Raw genomic sequence first — 23,618 nt, 5'->3', positions numbered from 1 at the left:
GCAAAGTCCAAGAAATTAAAGTGTCAGACGGGCGGACGGGGTGGTGATGTTGAGGGGGAGGTGTAGGGTCAGGGGGAGGGGTGCCAACAACCGCACGTTAATTAAATTTATTTATGCAGCTTTATTTCGCCTTTATTTTATTTTTTGTTTGGCTTTATTTTTAATGATATGATTCACATGTGACATTCTTTTAATGATACGCGATTCGACATTTTTTCAGTGTCCCAATTACTGGGTGATTGTAAAGTATATTGAATTCTTATGTTTGATTAACCATTTTTCATTTAAAAATTTTAAAAATTTATTTTTGTTATTTAAATTGAAATTTTAAGTTTTTGGTAGTGACAGTTTTCCCATAAGTTTTATTATTATTATACCTGCTTTTGTAACTAAGATCATCTTCAATATATGTAAAAACGTTATTATTATTTTTTTGTTTAAAACATATTTTTCAAATTAATTGAAATACACTTAGGTTTTTTTTAATAAGGTTAAAATAAAATTAAACAAAACCAATTATTTGTTTTAAAGAATATTTTATCATTTTAATTCATATAAGGTATCACATATTCTCTAGATCAGCTGGTCGATTATCATTTTTGTTTGCCAGACATTGTTGCTTTGTTTTAAAATAGAAACTTTAAATGTATTAGCATGTCTGCGGATTTGTTATTTTGTTGCTGGCTAGCCGGTTGTTGTTCAACAATCGAATGTGTTGTGTCGCCGGGGTCCACTGAGAGGGGAGTGAGGAACCTCCCCTCCTGCTCCGCCCCTGTAAGTACAGCACCCCCGCTGCGCACTTTTCAGCCGACAACCGACGACGGCAACAATTGAGACAACTTATCATGAAGTGCTAATTAACATTGTCTGGCCGGGGTCTCTCACGTATGCCAATGTCTGGCGACCTACCTGCGGTTACTAGCAGAACACCGGCCCAGCACCACCGCTCCTGCACCACCGACCCTGTGCACCACCGGCACCACCTCTAACCCACCCAGCCGTTGTTCGAAAAAAAACCACAATTCACCCAAAACTGGCACTTGGTCGCGTATCTTGTCTGTGTTTGCTTTTTTTGGCATACAAAGAAATATATATTTTTGTATATTTTTTTCAAACCATGAATATTCCCAAAAGATGGGGAAAAATATTTTATGTACAAACAAAAAAAAGAAGAAGAATTGTGTACACAAACGACGAGACGGAACATTTTTGTTTATATTGATAATCTAATATGTGCTGACGTATCTCCTATTAGTTTTTATTTTCGCTCTTTTTATGTGGTGGGAAGACGAATTCTGGGTCTGCAGGTTGTGTGCGGTGGCAATTTGTTTTCTGTTGACTTTTTGGCGGCTGCTTTGAGCCACCTGGCCGGGCGATCGATTGATCGATCGGTCGAGCAGTTGGATCGATTGGATCGATATCGATGCGATCAAGTGATCGTGCCAAGGCTGTGAGCTGTCTGTCTGCATTTATAAATAAATTGTGGCAATTAAATAAATGAAATAGATGCATATGCATGCATTTTTAATTGTCAGCCAGTGCTGAGGCGGTACACGTGTCGTATACGTAATAAGTACTTGAGTCACCCCTTACACCATTACCACGTCCCCCGGGTGATCAATAAAACTTTGCCACGCGAATCGCAATGAAGGGTTCGTGTTTTCATTAACTTTGTGACACAGAATGTTGTGCAACTCCAAGTGTTAAAAAAAGCTTAAAAATTAATATTAGCTCATTGACATAACATGTTCTAGATATTGCGTTTAACTTATGTGGTCAAGACATAGCTTTTATTACAATTTAATATTTTTTGATAGTACATGATAAGTTTCTTTAAATCATAATATACTTCAATTTCACTCAATTTTTGTATACACATTGGAATGATGCGTTACACTTACTTATCTAGAAACTCTAATTATGTTGAACGATATGCATACTTTATGTAGAAGTATCACTTATTGGTGTTTTTTTTTATATTTTTTTATTTAATGCTTTTTTTTAAAAGGGTTACTAATTCTCTCTCATTAATTTGCATGATAAAGAAGCAATTTATATAAGTTATGTTTAATGTTTTGATTTCTCTCAATAATTTTCTTTTTCATACCAAATAATTGTATTTTGTACTAGATTTATTTAAATTATAAATTTAACTTTTAGTGACTTTTCGTTGTTGTACGTTGTTTTCATAACATTGCAAAACTTTCACTTGTACACTTTATATTTGCCCTGCCTGCGATCACTGCAGCCAATCACTGCTTATCAATTTAGCCAACTTCTGGGAAACTAAGAGATGCACCCTGGTTTCCTCGGCCTTTATATGGGGTATCGCTCATATGTGTGCATTAATCGGGATGCTAGAGTGTTAGTCATTAACTTGCTATTGTTGTGGCTGATGAAAAAAGACTACTTTTGAGTCATTGTTGCCGTTGGCGGAGCGACAGACGACCGATTCCTCAGCCTTTTCTGCTTTCTTGCTGCTCTTTGGCTTGCTGTGATAAGCAGACTGTCGCGAGACAACAAAAGACATCGCAGACAAGTTTGCACTTACTTACATGCACCGATGCACCGATGTACCGATGTTGTACCGATGTGATGCGATGCGATGTGATGTGATGAGATGGTGCTGCTTTTGATATTTTTAGACACCGCCAGTCAGCCTGCCGCGGCGAAAAATATATATATTTATAAAAATAAAAAAAGTAAATATAAAAAATAAAGGCGGAGGCAAAGGCAAATGGCGTTGGCACATCGCACACACAAATCGCATCGCCTCAGAGGCTGGCCAGACAATGAGTCTAGTCGGGCATCGGTTCAGATTCAGATACAGATACAAATGCTGATTGCAAAACACACGACTGTTCACCCAGTTCATTCAAAATGTGCCACAATTGATGATGCATCGATGACTTGGCACACGGAAAAAAAAAATGGATTCAAAGACAAATGATCCAAATCGAACTTTACAAACGGATCTCAAAAAAGATCTTCTACATATTGACTTTGGGGTTTAAAAAAAAACAAAGAATACAACACTATTTAGATGGGGAAATTGGGTTATCAAATTAACATTCAATTACTATTAAAATTATTATATTTATTATATTCTTCGGAATAGTAATATTTACAGGCGATCTTAAAATTAGCTATACCAAGGCTTAACTAATATCGGAAAGAACCCTCAAAATTTGCTATACATTATTGTACAGTATTCCAGGTTAAATTTTACTAAATTGATTTTGTTACCACTAAATGTGCTAAGAAAATAATTAGACATTTTAGAAATGATTCGCTCGGTGCACAAACTTCGATTTATCATCGGATGCAACAGGTACAAACGCGTTGCCAATGGCACCCCAAAGATTCCTTCGCGCTAATGAATTTCCTGCCGCCTTTCTCCGCTCTTAAAGGCAGCCAGCTCATTAAGCCCTCCATTGACTGGCTAAAGATTGAACAATGGCCAATACAAAGACCCCGGTCTCGAATCATAACTCATTGAACTTTTGCCGGCAGCAGCCGTTGAAACATAAAAAGTGTCAATCAGTGACTCTGCTGTGGCAACGATGGCGACGCCTCCAAAGTCCCATTACAATGCCATTTTTATGGACACCGCTGGCGGGGATGTGTGCATCAGCTGGGGAGGAGTGAGCAGCTTCAGCTGACAGACAAGTAGAAGGAGGAGCGGCAGCAGCAGCAGCCGCAGCAGCAGCAGCAGCAGCCACAGCAGACGTCAGGGTCGTAAATGTAGTAATAATAGTCGCCGAGGGCCAAAGGCAACGTTTGCTAGTTGCGGTCGGGATTTTCTAAGGGGTGAGATGGTGCATCATACACTGAGCGTAAAATTGTCATCTGAAATTGGGACTAAGATTGCAGATGTGATGGTGTTTAAAAGTTTGCAAGATAAAAGTTGTTGAGTTTTTAATAAATTTGCAAAGGTATGGAAAATGTCTTTCTCATACACATTCTTAAAAACAAAATCAAATGTTGCTAAAGAATTTAGTAAAATAATTACTTTTTATCGATTTAATTAAATTGATTTACCTATTTAAGCCTAGACTTTAATTGGTTTCTGTGCTATCCTGAATTACTACCCAATTGCGTATACGCCTAGTTGTACGGTTTTATGTTTTTAACTCTGGTTTAATCTTTTATGTTACATTGTCTTCAGCAATATATTTTGGAATAATTGATTTATGATTTTCAAATAGTTTTCATTGTTCCCTTACTTAAAAAAACTTTTCTCAGTGTGGTAGTGGTTCACTCGGGCCATTGGCTGGTGTTGAATAGCAAGACATAAATGTCTAACATATGCTGAGGATGGCTCTTGGTGTTGGCCGGCGAGGCGACAGGTCTATTACCAAAAGCCTGCTTATGACGGGTTATTGCACGCCTTTTCAGCCAAACCACAACTCGCAGCAACTCTTGACGAACACGGATATCCTTCGCTGAGGACATGATTGATGAGAGAAAGTAATATTAATCTTTGGCACAAAAATAACTAAAGCTATACAAGCTATATGGCATTAATATTTAGAAACTCCAAACATCATTTCGTATTTGCTTTATGTGTAGTTTCTACCGTTCACCGCATAATTTCTTTTTAAATTCGTTTTTAATCAGATTTTCCATTACCACTTCTTTATAGCAATGGTTTTTTAATATTTGGGAAAAATTCAATTCTAAAATAGTATTATACTGTGGAAAAGCTAAACTAACATATTGAGATGTTTCTTAATTAGCGTGTTTAAATTTAATACTTTTTAAAGTATAAATACTTCTTGAAGTATAAATACTTTTTGAAGTATAAATTCTCAATCAACATCTTTTAATTTTTACTTAGAATTTTACTTTCGGCTACAATAGATTCTCAGTAAATTGAAAGCTAACGTTTGTGTCAAACTGGGGCTTCCTATAGAACTTCCAAGACATTGCCAATAAATAGTCGCCGGAGGGCCAAGGAAGTCCCTTCAATGGTTCAGTGCTCAGATACATGTTTTTCACGATGAGATCACCCTTAAAAAATGTATAAAATCTTAAGGACAGTATTATTGGATTCGCCGAAAACTTACAGATAGAGGGCAAGTGTGATTTGCATTTGTAAAGTTTTTGAAGAAGTTGTATATCATAATACCCATGGCGTCATAGGGTTTTCTCAAAAATGAGCAACTATCGATCTCGACATTGTAACCACTCTCCCTCTTGAAGCCCATAAGTCACTCGGATGTCATTGGTTGGGTAAAACAGGGTAGCATTAAAGTTGAACACTGTTTTGTATCGACTAACGCCTTCAAGCGGCACAGGTTAACCCGCACCCACGATGTTATGACTTGTACATGCAACTTCGGTCATTTTGAAAATGATAGAGTCTGTGAATTATATTAATCATTGTCCTTTATTTTGGAAATAAAAAAAAAAAAAACTCACATTTATACTTAAAGTCAATAAAAATGTTAGAGAAGCACCACAATTACAGTTCCGCATGGTTATAAAACATTAATACACGGAATAATATAGACATAACATTTTATAGTATTTATGGTACCAAATGTAATTTAAAATTAATTGGAATTGTCGTTTCATACGACTTGAGTTGATGATTAATAAATATTTAACTTTGATGTATTCAACGAACATTTTTAATTCAATATAATTGTCCTATTACTAAAATAAAACTTTTAAAGTAGGAAAATACTCAGTTCAGCATTGTTTTGAAGTCTTTTAAATTACGAGTGGTGCTAAATAATATTTACCAAAATTATTGCGGTCTTTTAAGATTTGATAACCTGTTAATTCCCAAAATTAATAAAAACGATAAATTTATACGCATTTGTTTGTTTTTATTTTGCTTTAACTTATCTAAATAATGCATTACATTGACAAAAATGGTTCTCAGTGGGCCATTAAAAGAGACTTTCAATGAATTGGTAACTAACGTTGGTTACGAACTGAACTTGCCGATAGAATAGCCAACTCATTTGCAACATATATTCGCCGGTTGGAAACGGAAGTGTTTTTTTCTGTGACGATAGATACATTCCTTTTATAAGAATATCTCCCTTGCAGAAGAAAATCCAAGAATTAAAAGGTTTTCTAGCTTAAGTCTTAGTACTTACAGTAAACGGGCAAGTGTGATTGAGGTTTGAAACGTCCTTATAAATATTCCATATCAATATACTCAACGCATCATACGGCTTCCTTAGAAATCGACAGCAGTCGACCCTTTTTTTGTATAGCCATGGCTTATATCCACTCTCCCTTTTTAACAATTCATAGTCTAAATAAATGTGGCTAGCAGGATGATGAAACGTTGCATTGAAATTGAAAATAGTTTTATTTCGACTGATCGCCTTCAAGCGGCACTCATTAATCGTAACCCACGATTTGTTGAAGCTTTCGCATTTCACATTTGTGAGTTTGTAGGTGATCGAATCCTGTTTATTAATTTATTTTTGATTGGCCCACAACTTTGAATATTCATAGGACTTACACATAATCTCCAGGTGAAAAATATTGCTAGGATGCCGAATACATTTAGTGTGTTCCTCATGACTTTCACAGGTTTAATGATTTTTATAAAATTAATTTCTCATATTAAAAAAATGTGCAAGTTGGACATTTTAAGTACAAATTATATTCAATTAGGTAATTTTTTTGGTCCCAAAAATGTACCTATTAATTAGTTTTTAATAGCTTTAGTTTTTCAAAAAACTAGCAGCTTCTAATAATTAAATACATATGTATTCGGTTATAGGTATTTAAACAGAGTAATCAAAAAGAAAAATGTTTAACAATAATTTTGTAGCGATGTGGTAATGACCACAGTCTACAGTAAGTACACAGTGATTTCCAGTTATAAAATATTTTAAGTAAATAATAACTATTAAAATATTTACCAAAAATACATCAAATCAGAAACACATTTCTAATCTTTATAGTATTTTTCTGAAATGTTATTTACTTTAAATTCTTCTATAGTGTATTTTTTTTATAAGTTATTTATCTGTATGCTGCCTATGTATTGCCACAAATCGAAATTTTAGTACCAAAAAAGCAGCGTTAAATGGTCACAAATTAATAACCCAAAAGCAAGATGAGAAGAGTAAAAGTGCCTGCATTCCTACAATAAAATCCAGATGGCCCCAGTCAACGGGCACAATAAGGTGCTGAAAGTCAAAGGAGTTGTGTGGCAAATGCTCATTATACAAATTGCACAAGGAGACGAAAGATCCTGACACAAAACCAGCGAGAATGAGGACGCTAAGAAGTCAGCAAAAGGCCCCTGGAAAACCAGCAACTCAACAACCCAACACACCTTGAAAAGCCGCAGAGACATTGATGCAATGACTGACAGACTTGGCAATCGCAATCCTTCGAAAGTCGCACTGAATTCAAATTCAAATGAACCCGCTGCTGGTGCCGGGCAAAAGAATCTATTAAGATATTATCAGGAGGGGTGAATCAGTGCACATCCATGCGATTGTTGCCAGACAATTTGGGTCGGGATGAAGCTGCCGTGGACGAGGAGGCAGCCCAAGCCCACAATTGCGGCCATTAGTGCGGATCGAGGGGCACGAACAGCAGCAGTCTGTCTCTGCCTCTGCCTCTGGATCTGAATCTCAGTCTCAGTCTCAGTCTCAGTCTGAGCAGTAGGATGAGAATGTGGATGATGCTGATGGTGATGCTGAGTAGGGTAGTCGATGTTAAAGCAACCCTTTTCCTTGTCTCGCCCGGCGTGTGTTTTTTATTTTTTTTACATTCGTTTTGTAGACATTTTTCGTATGACAACGACAAATATTTGCCGGATAATATGAATAACAAAGCAGAAGGCAGTGAACACGAGAGAAGAGGCCACATCAGAGGGCGCAAAAAGGGGGCGTTGCGGGTGGTTGGAGTTGGGGTTGGGTGGTTCGGTGCTTCGGTGGGTGGTTGAGGGCCGAACACGGGGTGGTTAGCCAGCCAACCTACTTAAGCCGCAGTTAGAGACCCGGACTCCCGGTTTCCAGTCTTCAGTTTAGATTTTGCACGGTTAAAAAAGATGGCAAAGTTGTAAATATAAAAATACTGAATACTACATTTGTGTTCTATTCAATAATAAAATCTTTTTAAAGAGTCATATCATTTTAAAACGTAAAATGCTTAATTAAAAAACTTTTTCGTCATACTAAAACATGAATATTTATTTAGCTTTAATCTTGTTCTAATAGAAAATGAAAAGCTCAATCGGCAAAAAGCTAAAGAAATTACTAATGAACTTCTAAAAATAAAAGCAAGCACATTTTTGTTAAATTGCAATTAAGGATTAATCGTTCATTAGTGTTTTGTTTTATGACTTTATTTATAGAGTAGATATGAATTGCAAATTTCTGTAAGCCGACATTGATCTGGGCTTTTGTTCGTGTCTTTCTTCACAGTGTATTCCAGGCCGGGGCCAGACGACTACAACTTAAACTAAAAGGCTGCACCACGTTGTTGCCGGTGTCTGAGACGCAGACATCTTCAAAATGGAGCGGAGATGGAGCTGGAGCTGGAGCCGGAGTCGCAGATAGCTCCGGTGGCCCCAGTCGACGGCGGGCTGGACTGACTGACACAAAAGTGCTTTTGTTGCAAAGTTTAATGAAGAAGAACACGATGAGGACGAAGGAGCGGAGGAACAGATTTGCCGGGACAAATGAGACATGCAAAGCTCGGGTGAAAGTAATACATAGAAAGGGAATAATTAATGCTGTTGAACCGAATGGAACACTTTTTAAAAAGCCATATGACTTGATGAACTGGACTCATTAAGCACAAAAAACTTTTTAGACAGAAAGTTAGATAGTTTTAAAGGATTGAATTTGATTTGGAGAAAACGTGATTGATCAGGTGGTAAATTCCCTTAATGAAGTATACAAAACTAACTTGATTTCAAGAAAGTACTCAATCTTTTCGAAAAGATTACGAAAGAAAAGTAGATAATTTGTTCTAGAATTTCGGCTTAGTTAGAATAAAAATATACCTAAATTATTTAAACCAATTTAAAATAGCAAAACAAATTGCCAGTTTTACATTTTATTGTTTAAATCAATCTGTGCGGATTTATGCATGAATCAATTTTGATTAAATTACAATAAAATGTATGTTTTATTTTTCCGTTTAAAATTTTGTCATTCCCTTAATATAAATATATTTTTTTTTATTGAAGACCCATAAAATCGCTTAGTTAGTGGCCAATTGCTGTGACACTAAGCTGACTGATGCAACGCCACAATTCCGCAAAAGGCAATGGCCTCTTGTCAATAAGCCCATAACCCCGATCTTTTCTGGACACAAAAATTGCCCACTGTCTGGACAGAGAAAAACAAATTAAAAGGGCAAAAAAAAAAGTAAAAACAAAAAAATCAAAAAAAAAAGCGAAATAACCCAAGTGCATTGCAGCGACTACAAAAAAATTGCATGCTGAGCTTTGCTGTTGCTTCGGTTGGTGTTGCTGCTTTTGTTGTTGCTGCTGTAGTAGTTGCTGTTGTTGCTGTTGTTGCTGCTGCTGCTGTTGCTCCTGATGTTGCTGTCGTAGCTGCTGCTGCTGCTGCTGCTTTTACCTCTCCTGCAATGCACTTCAGACAACGTCGACGACGACGACGACGACGACGCTTTGTTGCAGCCCAATACAATCGACACACAGACAGGGGCGGTGTGAGGGGCATGGCAAAAAAATGCAAGGGGGTCGTGGGAAGGGGAGGGAGAGTAGAGGGGGCTGCTGACGACAACAGACGGGATCGCGAAGGGTTTTTTTTTTGTTGTATGTGGGCTGCAGTGGGACAGAGGAGATTCTGCGGGGGTAGAACTGCAGACCGTGGCAGACAAAACAATATGTTTGTTTGGATTATATCCTACATATACACACACAGGCATAGTACACACACACTTATGCACTTACGCACACACACACACACACACACACACACACAGACGCTTCTTTGTATGCGCAAACAATTGGAGCAGGCGGAAGTTGCATGGCGGCGGCTACGACGACGACGACGACGACGACGACGACGACGCTCCTCGGTTGTCCGGACAACCAGTGAGAGTGAGCGGTACGGCTACGAGACAGGGGCCAGAGTGGGACAGAGAATACCCAGGAAGAGGGAGAAGACGAGTCACGACCGAGCACCCCATGGTGCACCTTGAAAATGCCTTCTTTTTTTATACATTTTCGCTTGCAGCTTCACTTGGCCCTACGCCTTGATTAACTGTCAGTGACTGAAAAGTGATTTAATCAAGGCAATGTCCAATCAAACACACAAGAAAACCATAATGGGCGAAAAAAAAAACAAGTTAGTGAGATGGATTTTAAGTTCTGTAAGATACCCGGTAGATAACACACCATAAGATACATACCAAAACTTTGAATAAAAAGATTATAATAAAAATCTTTCTGAATTCATTTAACAAATAAGGATTTCAAAGTCTTTAATTTTTTTTTGAAACAATGACTTTTAATCCTTCAATAAAGGGAAATTAATATATGTATCTTTGAATTCTGAAGTTTATAAGAGGCAATGTTTTGTGTCAAAACTAAGCTAATATATTTTTTTAAAAATATAATTTGTAACAAAACATTTTTCAGATTTCAGATCTTTAAAATGTAATATTTTTTGGTTGCTTCATCAGATAGCCTTTTGTTATTTTATTTATTGTAATTTAAAATTAAAGATTAAAATTAAAGGCAGCAGCAACATATGTTGCCAGGGAATTGCACCTTAATTTGGATTGAGATTCAGGCTTGGACTCTTACCCACAGCAGATCAGACATGGACACGAACTTGGGGCAGATCGCAGCTTCATCTAAAGTCAGCCCCCAGCCCCCCGACCAGAGACCATGGACATGGACTACTCCCCAGCAGCCAGACCACATCAATCACCTGTGCTGCCCGCCATTTGCTGCTCCCTCAAGAGAGCATCCTTCAAGATGCAGCTTTTAGTCGAAATCCACTTGCATCTCCGCTGATGTTGCGGATGCAACCTTCGTTGCTGCTGTTGCTGTGGCTGATGTTGATGTTGCTGTAGCTGTTGCTGCTGCCCCAACGTCGCCCATATTTGACATGGCCATAATTACAGTCAGTCGCCGTCTTGGTCTTGCAGCTGGACATGGACATGGGATTGGGATTGGCGACTGGAGACTGGAATTGGGACTTGCAGCTTGTTTTGAGCGCGCTTTTTCAACGAATTTGTTGTCGTTCCATCCTCTCAGCGAATGTAAAAAAAATTAAGCACAGTGCAATGAAATTTACGATTTTCTAGGGTCTTTCCCTTAAACAAGTTATTAAGTTAATTAAATTAGAGTGATTTTACTGACAGTAATTACAAATACATAAATCTTTAAATTTGATTATTTTTAACTAGCTATAAAATAATGTATTTGTTATTAAATTAGAATGCTATTGACAGAAATTATATACCTTTATTTTTTTTACCATATTTTTAATTATGAATGAATTTTTTATTTTACATTAAATTAGAATGTTATTGCTGACAAAAAATATAAATTAATTAATATAATAATTTTTCGTTGTGAAATCTAAAAGGTTTTTGTGTTAAAGTAGTATTGAAAATAAAGTAAAGAGAGTGTTATCAGTTCTTAATTAATTCATGTTTCATTACTTTTATATATCTTTTCCTGTCGTTAATTTTAATTTATAAATATTCCTGTGTTATAGAAGCCATCCCACTGTGCGAGCAAACATCGTGGCCCATCTGCAAGCAGCCTATCAATTTTTGACGAGACAATCTCAGAGTCCAAAGGGGGCAGTGTAAAAAATGCAGTCGGAGCAATTGGCTGGCGGACCAGGGGTCGCTTGAGAGGTGAGCTCACTAAGGCCAGGGGTGTGGGAGAGGGGATTGAAGGGGTGTGGCAGAGCAGACGTCTGCGGTCTGTGCATAAAATTACGATAAGTGCAGGCGAGGCCACAGTCCAGAGGGCAGAGACTCACCTCACTTACCTATCCCCGCCACCAATCTGCTGTCCACCATCCTCCTCCAACTCCCAGATGAACTGTTGACTGTTGGGCTTCTTATTTTTCTGCCCTCAACTCTCCGGAGTAACGTCATTGTCAACGGCTCCTCGCCGGGTATGTGTGTCCTTTTTTCCTTGCCTTACATAAGCCTATTTGCTTATTATCCTATTAAATGCCAAGCCGAAAAAAGTCACGAAAAACTTACACAGAGAGAATGATGGCAAAAATAGAAACACTGCTTAATATATACATATAATATACTTTAATGTCTCATTTTAAATCTTAAAAAGCAAATCAAATAATAAATATGCCAATAGGTTTTTGTGTTAAGTGTTTTAAGCAGCAGGTTTTAAACTGTTAATTTTTAACATTTGTGTTTTAAAACATTTTGGAAAGAGTTTTGAAAACCTTTATTTTTTAAATCAGTATTTTATTTTCAAGCTTTTTAACATAATGTCTAAGCAAAAAGTTTATAGTATTTGAATCCCAAAATACAAGAACCATTTTGTTTTTGAAAACGAAAAGTTGCTTTTTATGTAGAAACTCAAACATAAATATTATTAAGTTTTGGTTACATTAATTGCAGTGTAACAAGGAAGAGGAGCGAAAAAGACGATAAAATAACCTGAGAAAAAGTCGAACAAAGCTTAAGAAAAGGACACTTGTATGTACCTTCTGTGCAAAGGATACACAAGTGTCTCATTAAAAGAAATAAAGGACAAGCCAAGCGCCGACGAAGTCCTTAAAGTCAACTCAAATCCCTACCAAGAGCGACAAGGACAGCAAGATTTCGAGAGCGAGAGAGAGGGATGGCAGACTGCAAGGGAAGGGCGATTGAAAGGCAGTCGCAACGTGAGCGACTTCAAGGACAACTACAGGCAGCAACAAGAACAAGTGCCAAAAAAATCAACGAAACTGCGCTATTAAGGCAATTTTTTCGGTTGGAATCCAACAAACCCCCGAAATTCTCCATCCCATGAAAACCTTAGCCTGCACAGGGAAAATATTTAAGGCTATACATGATATACTTCATAAGCTTATGTTGATAATGTACTCAACTAATTAGTTAAGTCATACATGCAATTCTAGTTCTAACAAATTTTATTTTAAAATGTCCTTAATATTTCAAATATATCATAAGTTTGATCATTTTGAAAGGATCTAAAACTTAAGAAATTAAACAACAAAACTAAATAAGAAATATATACATAGATTGGTAAAACTTTGTTATTTATTTGAGAAAATACTATCTTGTTCTTTTCCAAATCGTAGATGGAGAAGTATCGTACTGCAAATTCAACAACATTTTAAGAAGGACACAAAAACGTATATCTCTATAATAAACTGTTAACGTAAGCTCTTACGAATTTTGACATAAAATATGGATCTAATAATGTCAGATCCAATGGGAATATATTTTTCCGGTGTGCCCACGATTACAGCTTCTCCGCCAGACGGAGGAGACAGGCGACGAGGGGCGAATCCGTGGGAAGAGGGGAGAATCGGTAGACTGCAGACTGGAGACAGGAGACAGGCGACGGGTCGCAAAGTGGCTCAATGTCAGACACAGACGCGGGTACAGACAGCGAGACACAGACACCAGACGCCTCAAAGTGATTCAAATGCTTCGGCTCTCTTTACGCTCCCATCGATGCAACATAAAGCACACAAAATGCATGGACATTTTGGAAGGGTTCATTGATAGAGTCGACCCTGGAAATACCTTTTAAGCACTAATTATCGTGGAATTTTATATATATCTACCAGCCTTATAATTCGAAAGTCACTTTATATTGTTATTATTTTATACCTGAAAGATAATTTTCACTATCTAGTTAGATTATAGTCACATTTTAAAGTCAGTAGACCACCTTGTAAAACTATTATCTGGTCAGTGAGTAAACTAACTATAATTCAAAAGGTTGGAAGAGCAGAGAATTGTACTTTGACCATTTCTTTTTATAGCTTCAAGCAAAGTTATCTCTTAGCTTAAACAAAAATGTGTAAATGTCTGGCATACATATTATAACAAGGTAGATAAAGCTGAAAAGGTGGAATTTGAACTTTTTAAAAATTCCACTTGTCTCAAATTTAACATAGAACAGAAATTAAAAACAATATCTTTAAACAAAGTTAGGTTTCTAAAGCTTATATAATTATTTTCCAATAAAAAGTTGAAAAATGATTAGTGATGATTCAGTTTTGGAGCGATAACAAATTGTATAAAGTAAGGTTAATCTAATTATGTTACTGATATTTTAAATTAAATTACAAAAATACATTTTTGAAGCTTTCTACCCAATATTTGACTTTTAATTATTTTTTTTAAGTGACATTTCTAAAGGTTACATTAAATATCTGCAATCTATTCTGAAGATTAAAAAGTATATGTTGAATATTTTTTTTTAAAGAATGCTAAATTTCGATACATTTTTAAGATATAATCAAATGGAATGTTTAAAAAAAGATCTTCATTAGTAATTTTTGCAGACGAACCGATTGATTAAGCCTTCTGATCTTTATATTAATGGACCAAGACTCTCCTTAAATTTCTCAATTACAGGGTATGATAAAAGCTCTCGTCTGAGGACCAAAAAGGGATAGTCGCAGTCTGGCCTCTTGCCTTCTCTCTCACTCTGTCCCCGTGTTGGTTGTGTGCTGTGTGTGTGTGTGCAGCAGACGCATGAAACAAAATACCGAAATTCTATGCGTGACCTTGAAAAGTATTCCTCATCTGCAGACCGACAGCAACAACAACAACGTCAGCAAACCATAAAGTCTGCTGCCTCTGTCGGTGGTTGTTTGTGTTTGTGTTTGTGTTTGCTTGCGTTTGTGTTTGTGTTGTGTTTCGCTGTCGTCATCAGCCGATATTTGCGTTTGCTTGTTGTTGCCGTCTGCATTTTCCTTGTTGTCTGCTGAGCACAATTTTTTGTTGCTGTTGTCGTTGTTGTTGCTGCTCTTGAGTTATTTTTGTGGAAAGGATTTTTTCGAGCACTTTTAAACCAAAGGGTTTCAATATAATTTTTACATCAAAATATTTTAAAAATAAAACAAAGTAAAATAAAAAAAGTACTCTTGAGAACTTTAAAATACTTCTAGTTTTTAATTATTGTTGTTGTTATTAATGGCAAGAAAACACTGATATTTTAAATTAATTTATTTAGTAAAATTATTTAAAACGTAGTAATAAAATTTTTTGGTTTTGGTTTTTCCTTTTTTTTTTGCAAAAAGGTTAGGGCATTCTAAAATCGTTTCCTTCGTCTGCCCAACATAATTTTCCCATTTTTTTTCGATTGTACTTTTTGTTGTCGTATGTTTGAAGTTGGATTTTGTGCACAAAACATTTTTCTTTTTCTGTCGAACGCGCCACAAAATTGCAAAGGCGACTCCAACTCTGTTTTTCGGTCTCTTTCTCGGTCCCCTTCCCCTCTTTACGTCTGGCTTGCATTTTGACGTCAGACGCCTATTTTTTTGCAGTGCAGAGGGGAGGGTTAAAGAGACTCGGCCAGACAAGAAAAAAGCGAAAAAAAAAGTGAAGGAATACATTGAATTGAAAGTCAAAGGGCTAAGGGCAGAAGGGGATTTCCAGTTTGGATCGTGTAATTGCATTCAACAGCAATCAATTGATAAACGTTCGAGAGGCATTCCATTATGCTTAATAAATTTCCCAGAGAAGGTAGTTGTTATTCTAATTGGCCAGCGATTAAGAGTTATGAATTAAATGCCACGAAATAACCTGTTTTTTACTTTTGCACTCAGTCCTTGGAGAACGCCGCGCATGCCCAGTAGCCGATGATGAAGTTGATAATGATGCGGCTGCTTCTGTTGCCATTTTGGGGCAACTTGTTTATAATTAGCATCTTGCAGTTGATAAGGTTCGGGATCTTAGTGTGTGTGTGTGTGCTCAAGATTTATAGTGCCCGGCAACAGGATATTGAAAGACGCTCCCCCAAAGAATCGCAGACAAAACATCCTGCAATCTAGACAACAAAAAGAAACAGAGTTTTCAAGCGCTCCACATGTTGCACGTTGCCACGTTACAAATGCACATAAATTTCAATGTAATCACATTCACATGTCCAAGACTCCTTGGCTTCCGTTCGCTGGTTTTTTTCTTTCTGTCTCTCATTTTTTGCTCCTTTTCCCGGTTTCCTCTTCGTATTTTTATGTTAAAGGGTTCAGGCCACTTTTTATTCGAGTTTAAACGCAGCAAATGCAGCATCTAGATTGTTTTCCGTTTGCCAGGAAAAATATTTTTTTAAGCTTATTTTTAGGTGAACAGAAGATTGTCTTCATTGTTTTCAAAACATCTCATTTCATTGCCTATTACTTTTTTTTTTTAACTATTCCTACCTTATCTATCTTTTAGCAGTATACTTAGGTTTTTTATTAATTCTCGTTTCCTAAAAGTATTTTAAATAAAATAAATAATAAGCATACATTGATAGTCAAGAAACATGTTATTAAAATGGTTTTAAACTGTATAATTTTTTTTAAAATATTTGTGTATGTACTTTGTTCTTCCAGGTAACTTTAGCTACCTAATAAATCGCTAACTTTCCATCCACTTTGAGTTATGCAATTGCATTTCGTAAATACCCAAGCCAACTGACCACCGACCAAAACATAAAAAAGAAACAAAAAGGCAGCACAAACAAATTAGGGAAACTTTTCAATGCCAAAACCCAGACAGACAGGCAGACGGAAGTGGGTGGGGTTTTCGGATGGGTTGACGGCGTTGGCTTGGTCCAGCCTTTTGGGGAGGTTGCTAACTGTCTGGGCCCAAGGTGGAATTCACTTTGGTATTTTTTCTCGCCTGCTGAACATTATTTTATTTTTTTTTTTACTATTTATTTCGAAAATTTGATTTGGAAAATGTGTCTGGTTGGCTGGCATTTTGTTGTTTGCGGGCAGGTTGAAGGTCGTCAGGCGTCAGCGAATTAATCACGATATTAACTACCCTAACTGTGAACAGGGGTTGGAACAGCACTTATGTGGATGAGTTATGACTCACAGCGGCACTTGAATTGAATTTCAATTGTGAACCTGTTGCCCGCTAGATAAATACGGTGGCCATATGTTTAATGGCCAGCTAATTAGGGGAGATATCGCTGACGGCCGTGGCTGGGGGAGGAAACTCTCCGTCTGTCTCCAATTCTGGAGCACAATCAGAGCTGCTGATTATACACAATAATGCCGTGCAGCAACAAGCACAAAAGGAAAGTAAAACACACCAGACAGGGCCTCAAAAGCCAGACAGAGTCCCCAGTCCGCCAACATTGTCACCGCTCTTACCCAATCCCAAAATGTCTGGCGGCTGCTGTCGAACTGCAAGCGAATTGAGACTACAAAACGCATGAAATGTTTCACCGCCCACACACCGGTTGTGGGATGAGAGGGAAAGGGAAAGGGACAGGGACCAGGGGGAGCGACAGAGGTAGGACATGGAATTCACTGAAAAAAAATAATTTATATTTCCAAATGTCTTTGAGGACTAGTTTATATTTTAGATATAAGCACATAATAAAAAGATTTTAGGCGTATTTTCTTGTTAATCTCAAATTTAACTTCGATTTATAAATTTATAAAAAGGACACCAAAGACAATCCAAAATATTTTCTACTGAAAGATGAAATTTTTCGGTGCTATAAAACTTTTAAGAATTATGTAAAACTGTTATAGACTAATTTGTTTCAACATCTTTTTTTTGTATTTCAAGTTATTATATATAGAACACACATTTTTATGAATAATTCAAGTTTGATCAAATATTGCCAAACAAATTAAAACACAGTAATCTTATAAACCTAGTTTATTTCAGTGTATACAGCATGAGAGACACTCGTCGCATGTGCATCGAATGCCATCTCGCTCTCGCCCTTTGCTTCGTGCGTTGCGCCTTTGTGCAGGCAACAGAAAATAAAGTTTATGACTTTAACTGCCGACGGCAGCGACGAACGACGAACGACGAACGGCGAACGAGGACGTCTGACGATGTCTGCACCGGCGTCTATTATTGCCGATTTTGCATTGTTGTTATTGTTTTGGCCGTTGTTGTTGCTTCTTGCCGGGACGGCACTTGAGGCCTCGACTACAGTGGGATGTACAACGAAAAGAGGAACTTAGGAACCGTAATTTTAAGATGGTTTTTTGGCTTTGGTAGAGCTTTAACAAATGGCAAGAGAGTACCATATTGTTCTGTTAGTGGCTGGAAACTTGCCAGACTACTATTTCCTCTTATGTTTTTTATTCAAGACATATATGCCTTGAATATTTTTTTTATTTTCATATATGCTTTATATATAATCTTGAAAATTAGTTTTAGAAAAGCTGAATTACTGTATTAAGTTGCATAAGTTTTGAGAAACATTTTTAAATTAATTAATTAAAAAAAAAATGTTTTAGATCTACCAATTATCTTTTTATAATTTAAAAATAGCTTTAAGATTTTATGTTTTTCTCTTTTTAATGGAATTTGAAAAAAAAAAATTAAAAGTTCTTAGGCCATTAATTTTTAAATCCAATAAAATAAAGTCTGTTTATTTTAATTTTATGTGTCTACAATTGCAATTGCAGTCAACTATTTTAGAAAGTATCTCTTATCTGTCTAGACTCCATGAACTTTACTCAACTATGTACTTTCATCAATCAATTTCGTACAATTTAGAACTTTTTAAGTAAAATACAACTTTATATCAACTATTTGGCGCTGTCTTACTCCTGGTTTTTCACCTACCTCTCTAAAACTCACCTAGTAAATTACACTATTACATGTAAGTTGCACTCTACCACACACACTAAAAAATAAAAAAATTTGAGACGACGTCGACGACAATCTAAAATGCCGCAAGCCACTCCAAAAAAGCCAAAAACAAGAACAAAATCAAAGGCACCAAAAAAAAAAAAAATAAAAATAAGAAAAACCGAGGAGGACACGAGCGAGTGCAAACAAAGCCAGAAGGCGTTGCGAAACTTTGGCGCGTCATTCATCCTCATCCAGAGTCGAAAATATTGCACCCTCGAGCCTGCGAACGCACACACTGACATCGGAGCATAGACGCAGACACACAGACCCACACACACAGAAAGTCGCACATTTATAGCCCGAATATTAAGTGAAGCGTAAGCTGAAATGCACTCCCACTCAACGAGGCAAACACCACAACCCCTACCCCCCAACTTTCCTCAACTCCCCCTTTTCTGATTTCGTCTGGCTCGCCGTCTGCCACTTGGCGCTTCTGCATTGGTATTGGTTCGTCTGCGCCACTATGTGTGGGTGTTTGTGTGTGTGTGTGTGTGTGTGTGTGTGTGTGTGTGTGTGTGTGTGTGTGTGTGTGTGCGCTTAACCTTGAAAAACGAACGAGTCCAGTCGGACCCCAACTCCTCCCTGCACCACCCCGTTTTGCCCGAAACCCCTGGAAAGTTGACAGGCCGGCGACGATTTTCATCCTCTCTCAACGAGTCAAGTTGGTAAAATGAAATTTACGAAATATATTACAGTGGTTGCTCGTTAATTAAAACATTCTTATAGTGGAGAACTCCAAGAACAAGTAGGTTACTTATTTATTTAAAGAGTTACTTTATTTTAACCTGATGGTTAATAAACTAATGTGAAAAACATTATTCTTTTTGCAGTATGACAATATCCAAACCTTTTATATTTTGGCATAACAAAAAAACAACTTATTATGTGTTAAAAAGCTAAAAAAAATCAACAAATTTAATATATAATTGGTGTTGTATGTTACTTTCTATTGTTAATAATGTTTGTTAGGATAAATTGTCTAAAATTTATCCTTCTATTTTCAATTACTGTAAAACCTAATCCTTCTTTTAACCGACAAAACACTATACAAATTTTCTGCTCTTCTTGCCGTTTTATTATTTTATTTTTACCCTCTTCATCATCGTCATCTTTTTGGGCATTTAAAGCAACAGAAGCTGCGGCAGAGTTTTCGGAATTGAATTCAATATTTTTGTGGTGGGCGGGAGATCGAGATCGAGATTGGGATTGAGGAGAAGCGTACCGAAGAAGTGACTTTTGCACCCCTTTTAAGCGTTGCCTTGAAAGTCTGGCCAGACAGCCAGACAGACAGGGGTGGCGGGGCAAAAGGGTTTGCCACCCCCTCAACGCCCCTGTCCACAGTGCGATTGAGAAATACTTTGCGGACCCCTTGGGCCAAGTTAAAATGAATTACAAACACTTTTTGTTTGTCGTTGCCGCCTCTGCTACTGCTGCTCCCACTGACTTTGCATACGGATTGATGTTCCGGGAAAATGAAAATGTCAAAGTTGAGCTTAGGCCGGGCCAAAAAGGAAACTTATTATCATTACGAAATTTTTTGGCTAAATTGAGATGAGTTTTTGGGAATTGTCTGAGCAAGGAATTATGCGTCTGAGCTTAAATCTAACAAGGGAGCTATTAGTTATAATTTAATGATAATCTTTGGGTTATGTAAGATTTAGTAATGATTTTTAGGTAAACTTCTTGAAGAAATGTATTTTAAGAGTACTTTTTTGAAAATGTACAAACTATAAGAGGATTTTTAAAAAACAACCTTGTATTTTATTTTTAATTACGTATTGAAAGCAAGGAGTTGATACAGAACACTACCAACAATATTATTTAGAACCATTAATTATGAGGTCAACTAAGAAGAGACTTTAGTTGGCAATCATTTAAGAGTCCCTTTTTTTAATTTTACTTTTTTTATTTCTTGATTTTTTCCTCCGACTTTTGTTTTCTTTTTCCCATTCCCCTGGTAAGGTTACGTGGCTTTATTTATGAGTTTGTCTGCTCCCTGACAGCCATGCAGCTGCAGCGGACCATGCCCCCTCCCAGCCTGCGCCCTTGGTACATCCCTTTGCTTCTGTCCAGGATCATCGAGTCCGCCACACGTCAACTTCATTCGCAACGTCGCTGCCATCGCTCTCATCGCTGTCAACGTCATCGTCAGTCGACGCACTGTCGCCGCCGCTCGCCAAATGCATCAATAATGCTTCCAGCGGATCCAATTGTTGTTGCTCCGCTGCAGTGAGTTGCAATTGTTGTCTGGCCCATAAGGGGGGTGGTGGCGGGCCGAATGGCTGTGGAAGAGGTGTGGCAAGGGGTGGTACGGCGACTGGTCCATCTGCTTGCCTCGCCGACGCCGCTCAAATTAATGAAAACTAATGCGACACTGAGAAATTGATGATTGCCGGCGTCGTCTGCAGAAAAGCGACCACCATTACACTACAAAAACTTCACAGCCTAAAATACTTAAAAAGAATTCTGAATTCCCATATCTTGTTGGATTAAATTCAATATTTTTATATAGACTTGTAGTCTTTTTAAGGTGCTTTAAATGTTTCTTTTAATAATAATCTAACAACGTTATTAATATGTTTTATGATACACAAAATTTGTATTTAAACATTCAAGTTATTCGCTTAACTAATTTTCTGATACCTGAAACAGGTAAACAATATTTTTAAAGTGTAGCAAGTCTGCAATTCCCTCGTTTGCCTTCAGCACTCTACCTTCTTATTTTTCCCTTTCTGCTTTTGGGGTCGAGACATTAAAAATGACTGCGACTGCGGCTGCTTTTCTGTCTGTGTCTGTTTGTGAGTCTGAGTCCGCGTTGCTCCGTCTGCCGCTGCACTTTGGATCGCTTTTGGGGCAACAAAAGGGACCAAAAGCCGACCAGACGGAGTCGGAATGGGAATGGGAATGAGGAGGAGGTTGGGGGGACAGACGGTGAGGAGACTGATTGATGCCGTCAAAAAAAAATTTGTTGCGAGTGGCAAGCGGATCGGCCGGACTCACTGACCCGACTGCGACTGCGAATCCAGCTGTGGGACTGTACTTGGATAAATAAGAACAAAAAGTACTTAAGCACTAAAAAACATGATTAAGTGAAGCGATTTGTAGTTATACTCAAGATGCCTTGAATACTTACTTAATCTTAGAGAACAAAGTACCGTCCTAAAAAAGTTAAATTATATCTTCTTAATCTAAATAATAATAAACACATATAGAATTTTTTTTTTTAATTTTTGGGTATTTTCTTTATTTACTATTTTGTTTAATGCTTTTTAAACATTTGTCAAATCATTTTCAATATTTCTAAGGATCTTTTTAAATTTATTTTACCTTTTGTTATGAGTTCAAAAAATTTTTTTTTGAGTTTTTAAATTTTTTGTTAACTAGGTCAGAAATCACCCAAAGGCTTTTATATCTGTAATCTTAATATTTTAATCATGCGCTTAAAATTACATTTAATTTGTATAACGGACCATGACTGTGATATGATTTATTATTTCATCAAATATTCATAGTATGTTTTATTATTCCCCTGAAAAACACAACTGCTAAGTAGCAATATCCCTTGACGATTAAGTTGTCAAACACAAGTCATGAGAACTTTACATTGTGTGGGCAATGTAACTGTAACTCAGCTTCCGCCGCTATTGCCACTGGCTAGACCGTACTTACCAGCAGCCCCACCCACTCACCCACCTGTCAACTCACCTTACCGTCCCACTTTACCACCCACTTCCCCTCACCTGTCTGCTTATCTGGCCCACAATAATTTCGCGAGCAGCGGAAAATTGTGTGCGCGCCTATTCATTGGATGACTCTACCACTTCCGACACAGTTGTTGCCGCTGCGCTTTTTATTTGACTTATGACGGGACTTTGTTCCCTATCTGTATTATTTTATTTTACGTTTTTTTGTTTTTTTTTTTTTGTTTTTCGTTCAGCTTTTGCAGCTTTTTCAGCGACTAGCGACTGACTCTTGCTGGTACCGAAAAAAGGGATGAGCGGGGAAGGGTGTATTTGCCCTGGTCCGTTGTCTCGCTTAACTTTTTTATTGCCAGACGAAGCGCAAACATTTGCGAGTATTAATTAACGCTTTGTTGAAGTTTGCGCTTCGATGTCGCCGCCCAGACATCGATGTAGACCTAGACGTTTGACGTAGACTTTGTCAAATGTAATGCCTGGCAAATATTGCGTAGCCAACCCGTTTTCGACCCCCTTTTCAGTACAGTAGATATTGCTTTTGGTTGTTGCGAGATTTTGGGATCTGAACATTTGAATAAAAATTAATTTTGTGTATTCAAAAAAATAGTTTTATCATTAACAAAAAAAATTAGAAAATGTAAAACCATTTAAATAATCCTATTTTATTTATGTATATTTTCATGTATGCCACTTTGATAATTTTTTTCCTTAGTAATTTATTTATTATTTATTAGCATTTTAAATACTTTCGGCACTACAACGGCCAAACATGCAGCTGTAAGTTATTTTTAACCAATTGATTGTATGTAAATGCATTCTTTATACCCTAAAGCCTCCAAGCCTCATTATTTTATAACTTAAGCATCGCTTACTGTGCACTCGTACCCCGCTTTAAGTCTCCGATTCAGATTTAGATTGAGATACGGATTTTCTGTAGTCGTCGGCTCTGGTGCTCACTCAATTATTCAGGCATAATAAGCAAATTGTTTTAATATGCATAAATATCTTGTACGCCATTTGGCAAACAAGTCAAAACTGCCAGACAAACTGGCAGGCAGTGGCGCAGACAGACAGCCGCAGAGGGGGCGGTAGGGGAGGGGCGTGGCTGGGGCCAGAGCGGGACAA

The 23,618-nt window shown here is 37.2% G+C and overlaps 2 protein-coding genes and 1 pseudogene across 3 annotated transcripts in view; all 3 read right to left on the bottom strand.

Moving 5' to 3' along the window:
* Positions 1-23,618, bottom strand: part of LOC128257006 (serine-rich adhesin for platelets) — a 77,157-nt gene that overhangs the window by 27,237 nt on the left and 26,302 nt on the right. The gene's annotated exons all lie outside the window — the stretch shown is intronic.
* On the bottom strand, positions 4,841-5,481 carry LOC128257136 (uncharacterized; annotated as a pseudogene).
* LOC128257794 (uncharacterized) lies at positions 5,901-6,547 on the bottom strand. The gene is made up of 3 exons (XM_052988994.1): positions 6,488-6,547; positions 6,114-6,431; positions 5,901-6,056 (listed from the first exon to the last, which is right to left on the bottom strand). Exons 1-3 carry the CDS (start codon positions 6,545-6,547, stop codon positions 5,901-5,903), a joined length of 534 nt encoding a protein of 177 aa, XP_052844954.1.

This window comes from Drosophila gunungcola (genome assembly GCF_025200985.1).
Source record: "Drosophila gunungcola strain Sukarami chromosome 3L unlocalized genomic scaffold, Dgunungcola_SK_2 000002F, whole genome shotgun sequence".
Classification (NCBI taxonomy): Eukaryota; Metazoa; Arthropoda; class Insecta; order Diptera; family Drosophilidae; genus Drosophila; species Drosophila gunungcola.
This window is presented reverse-complemented; position numbering and strand designations above follow the sequence as displayed.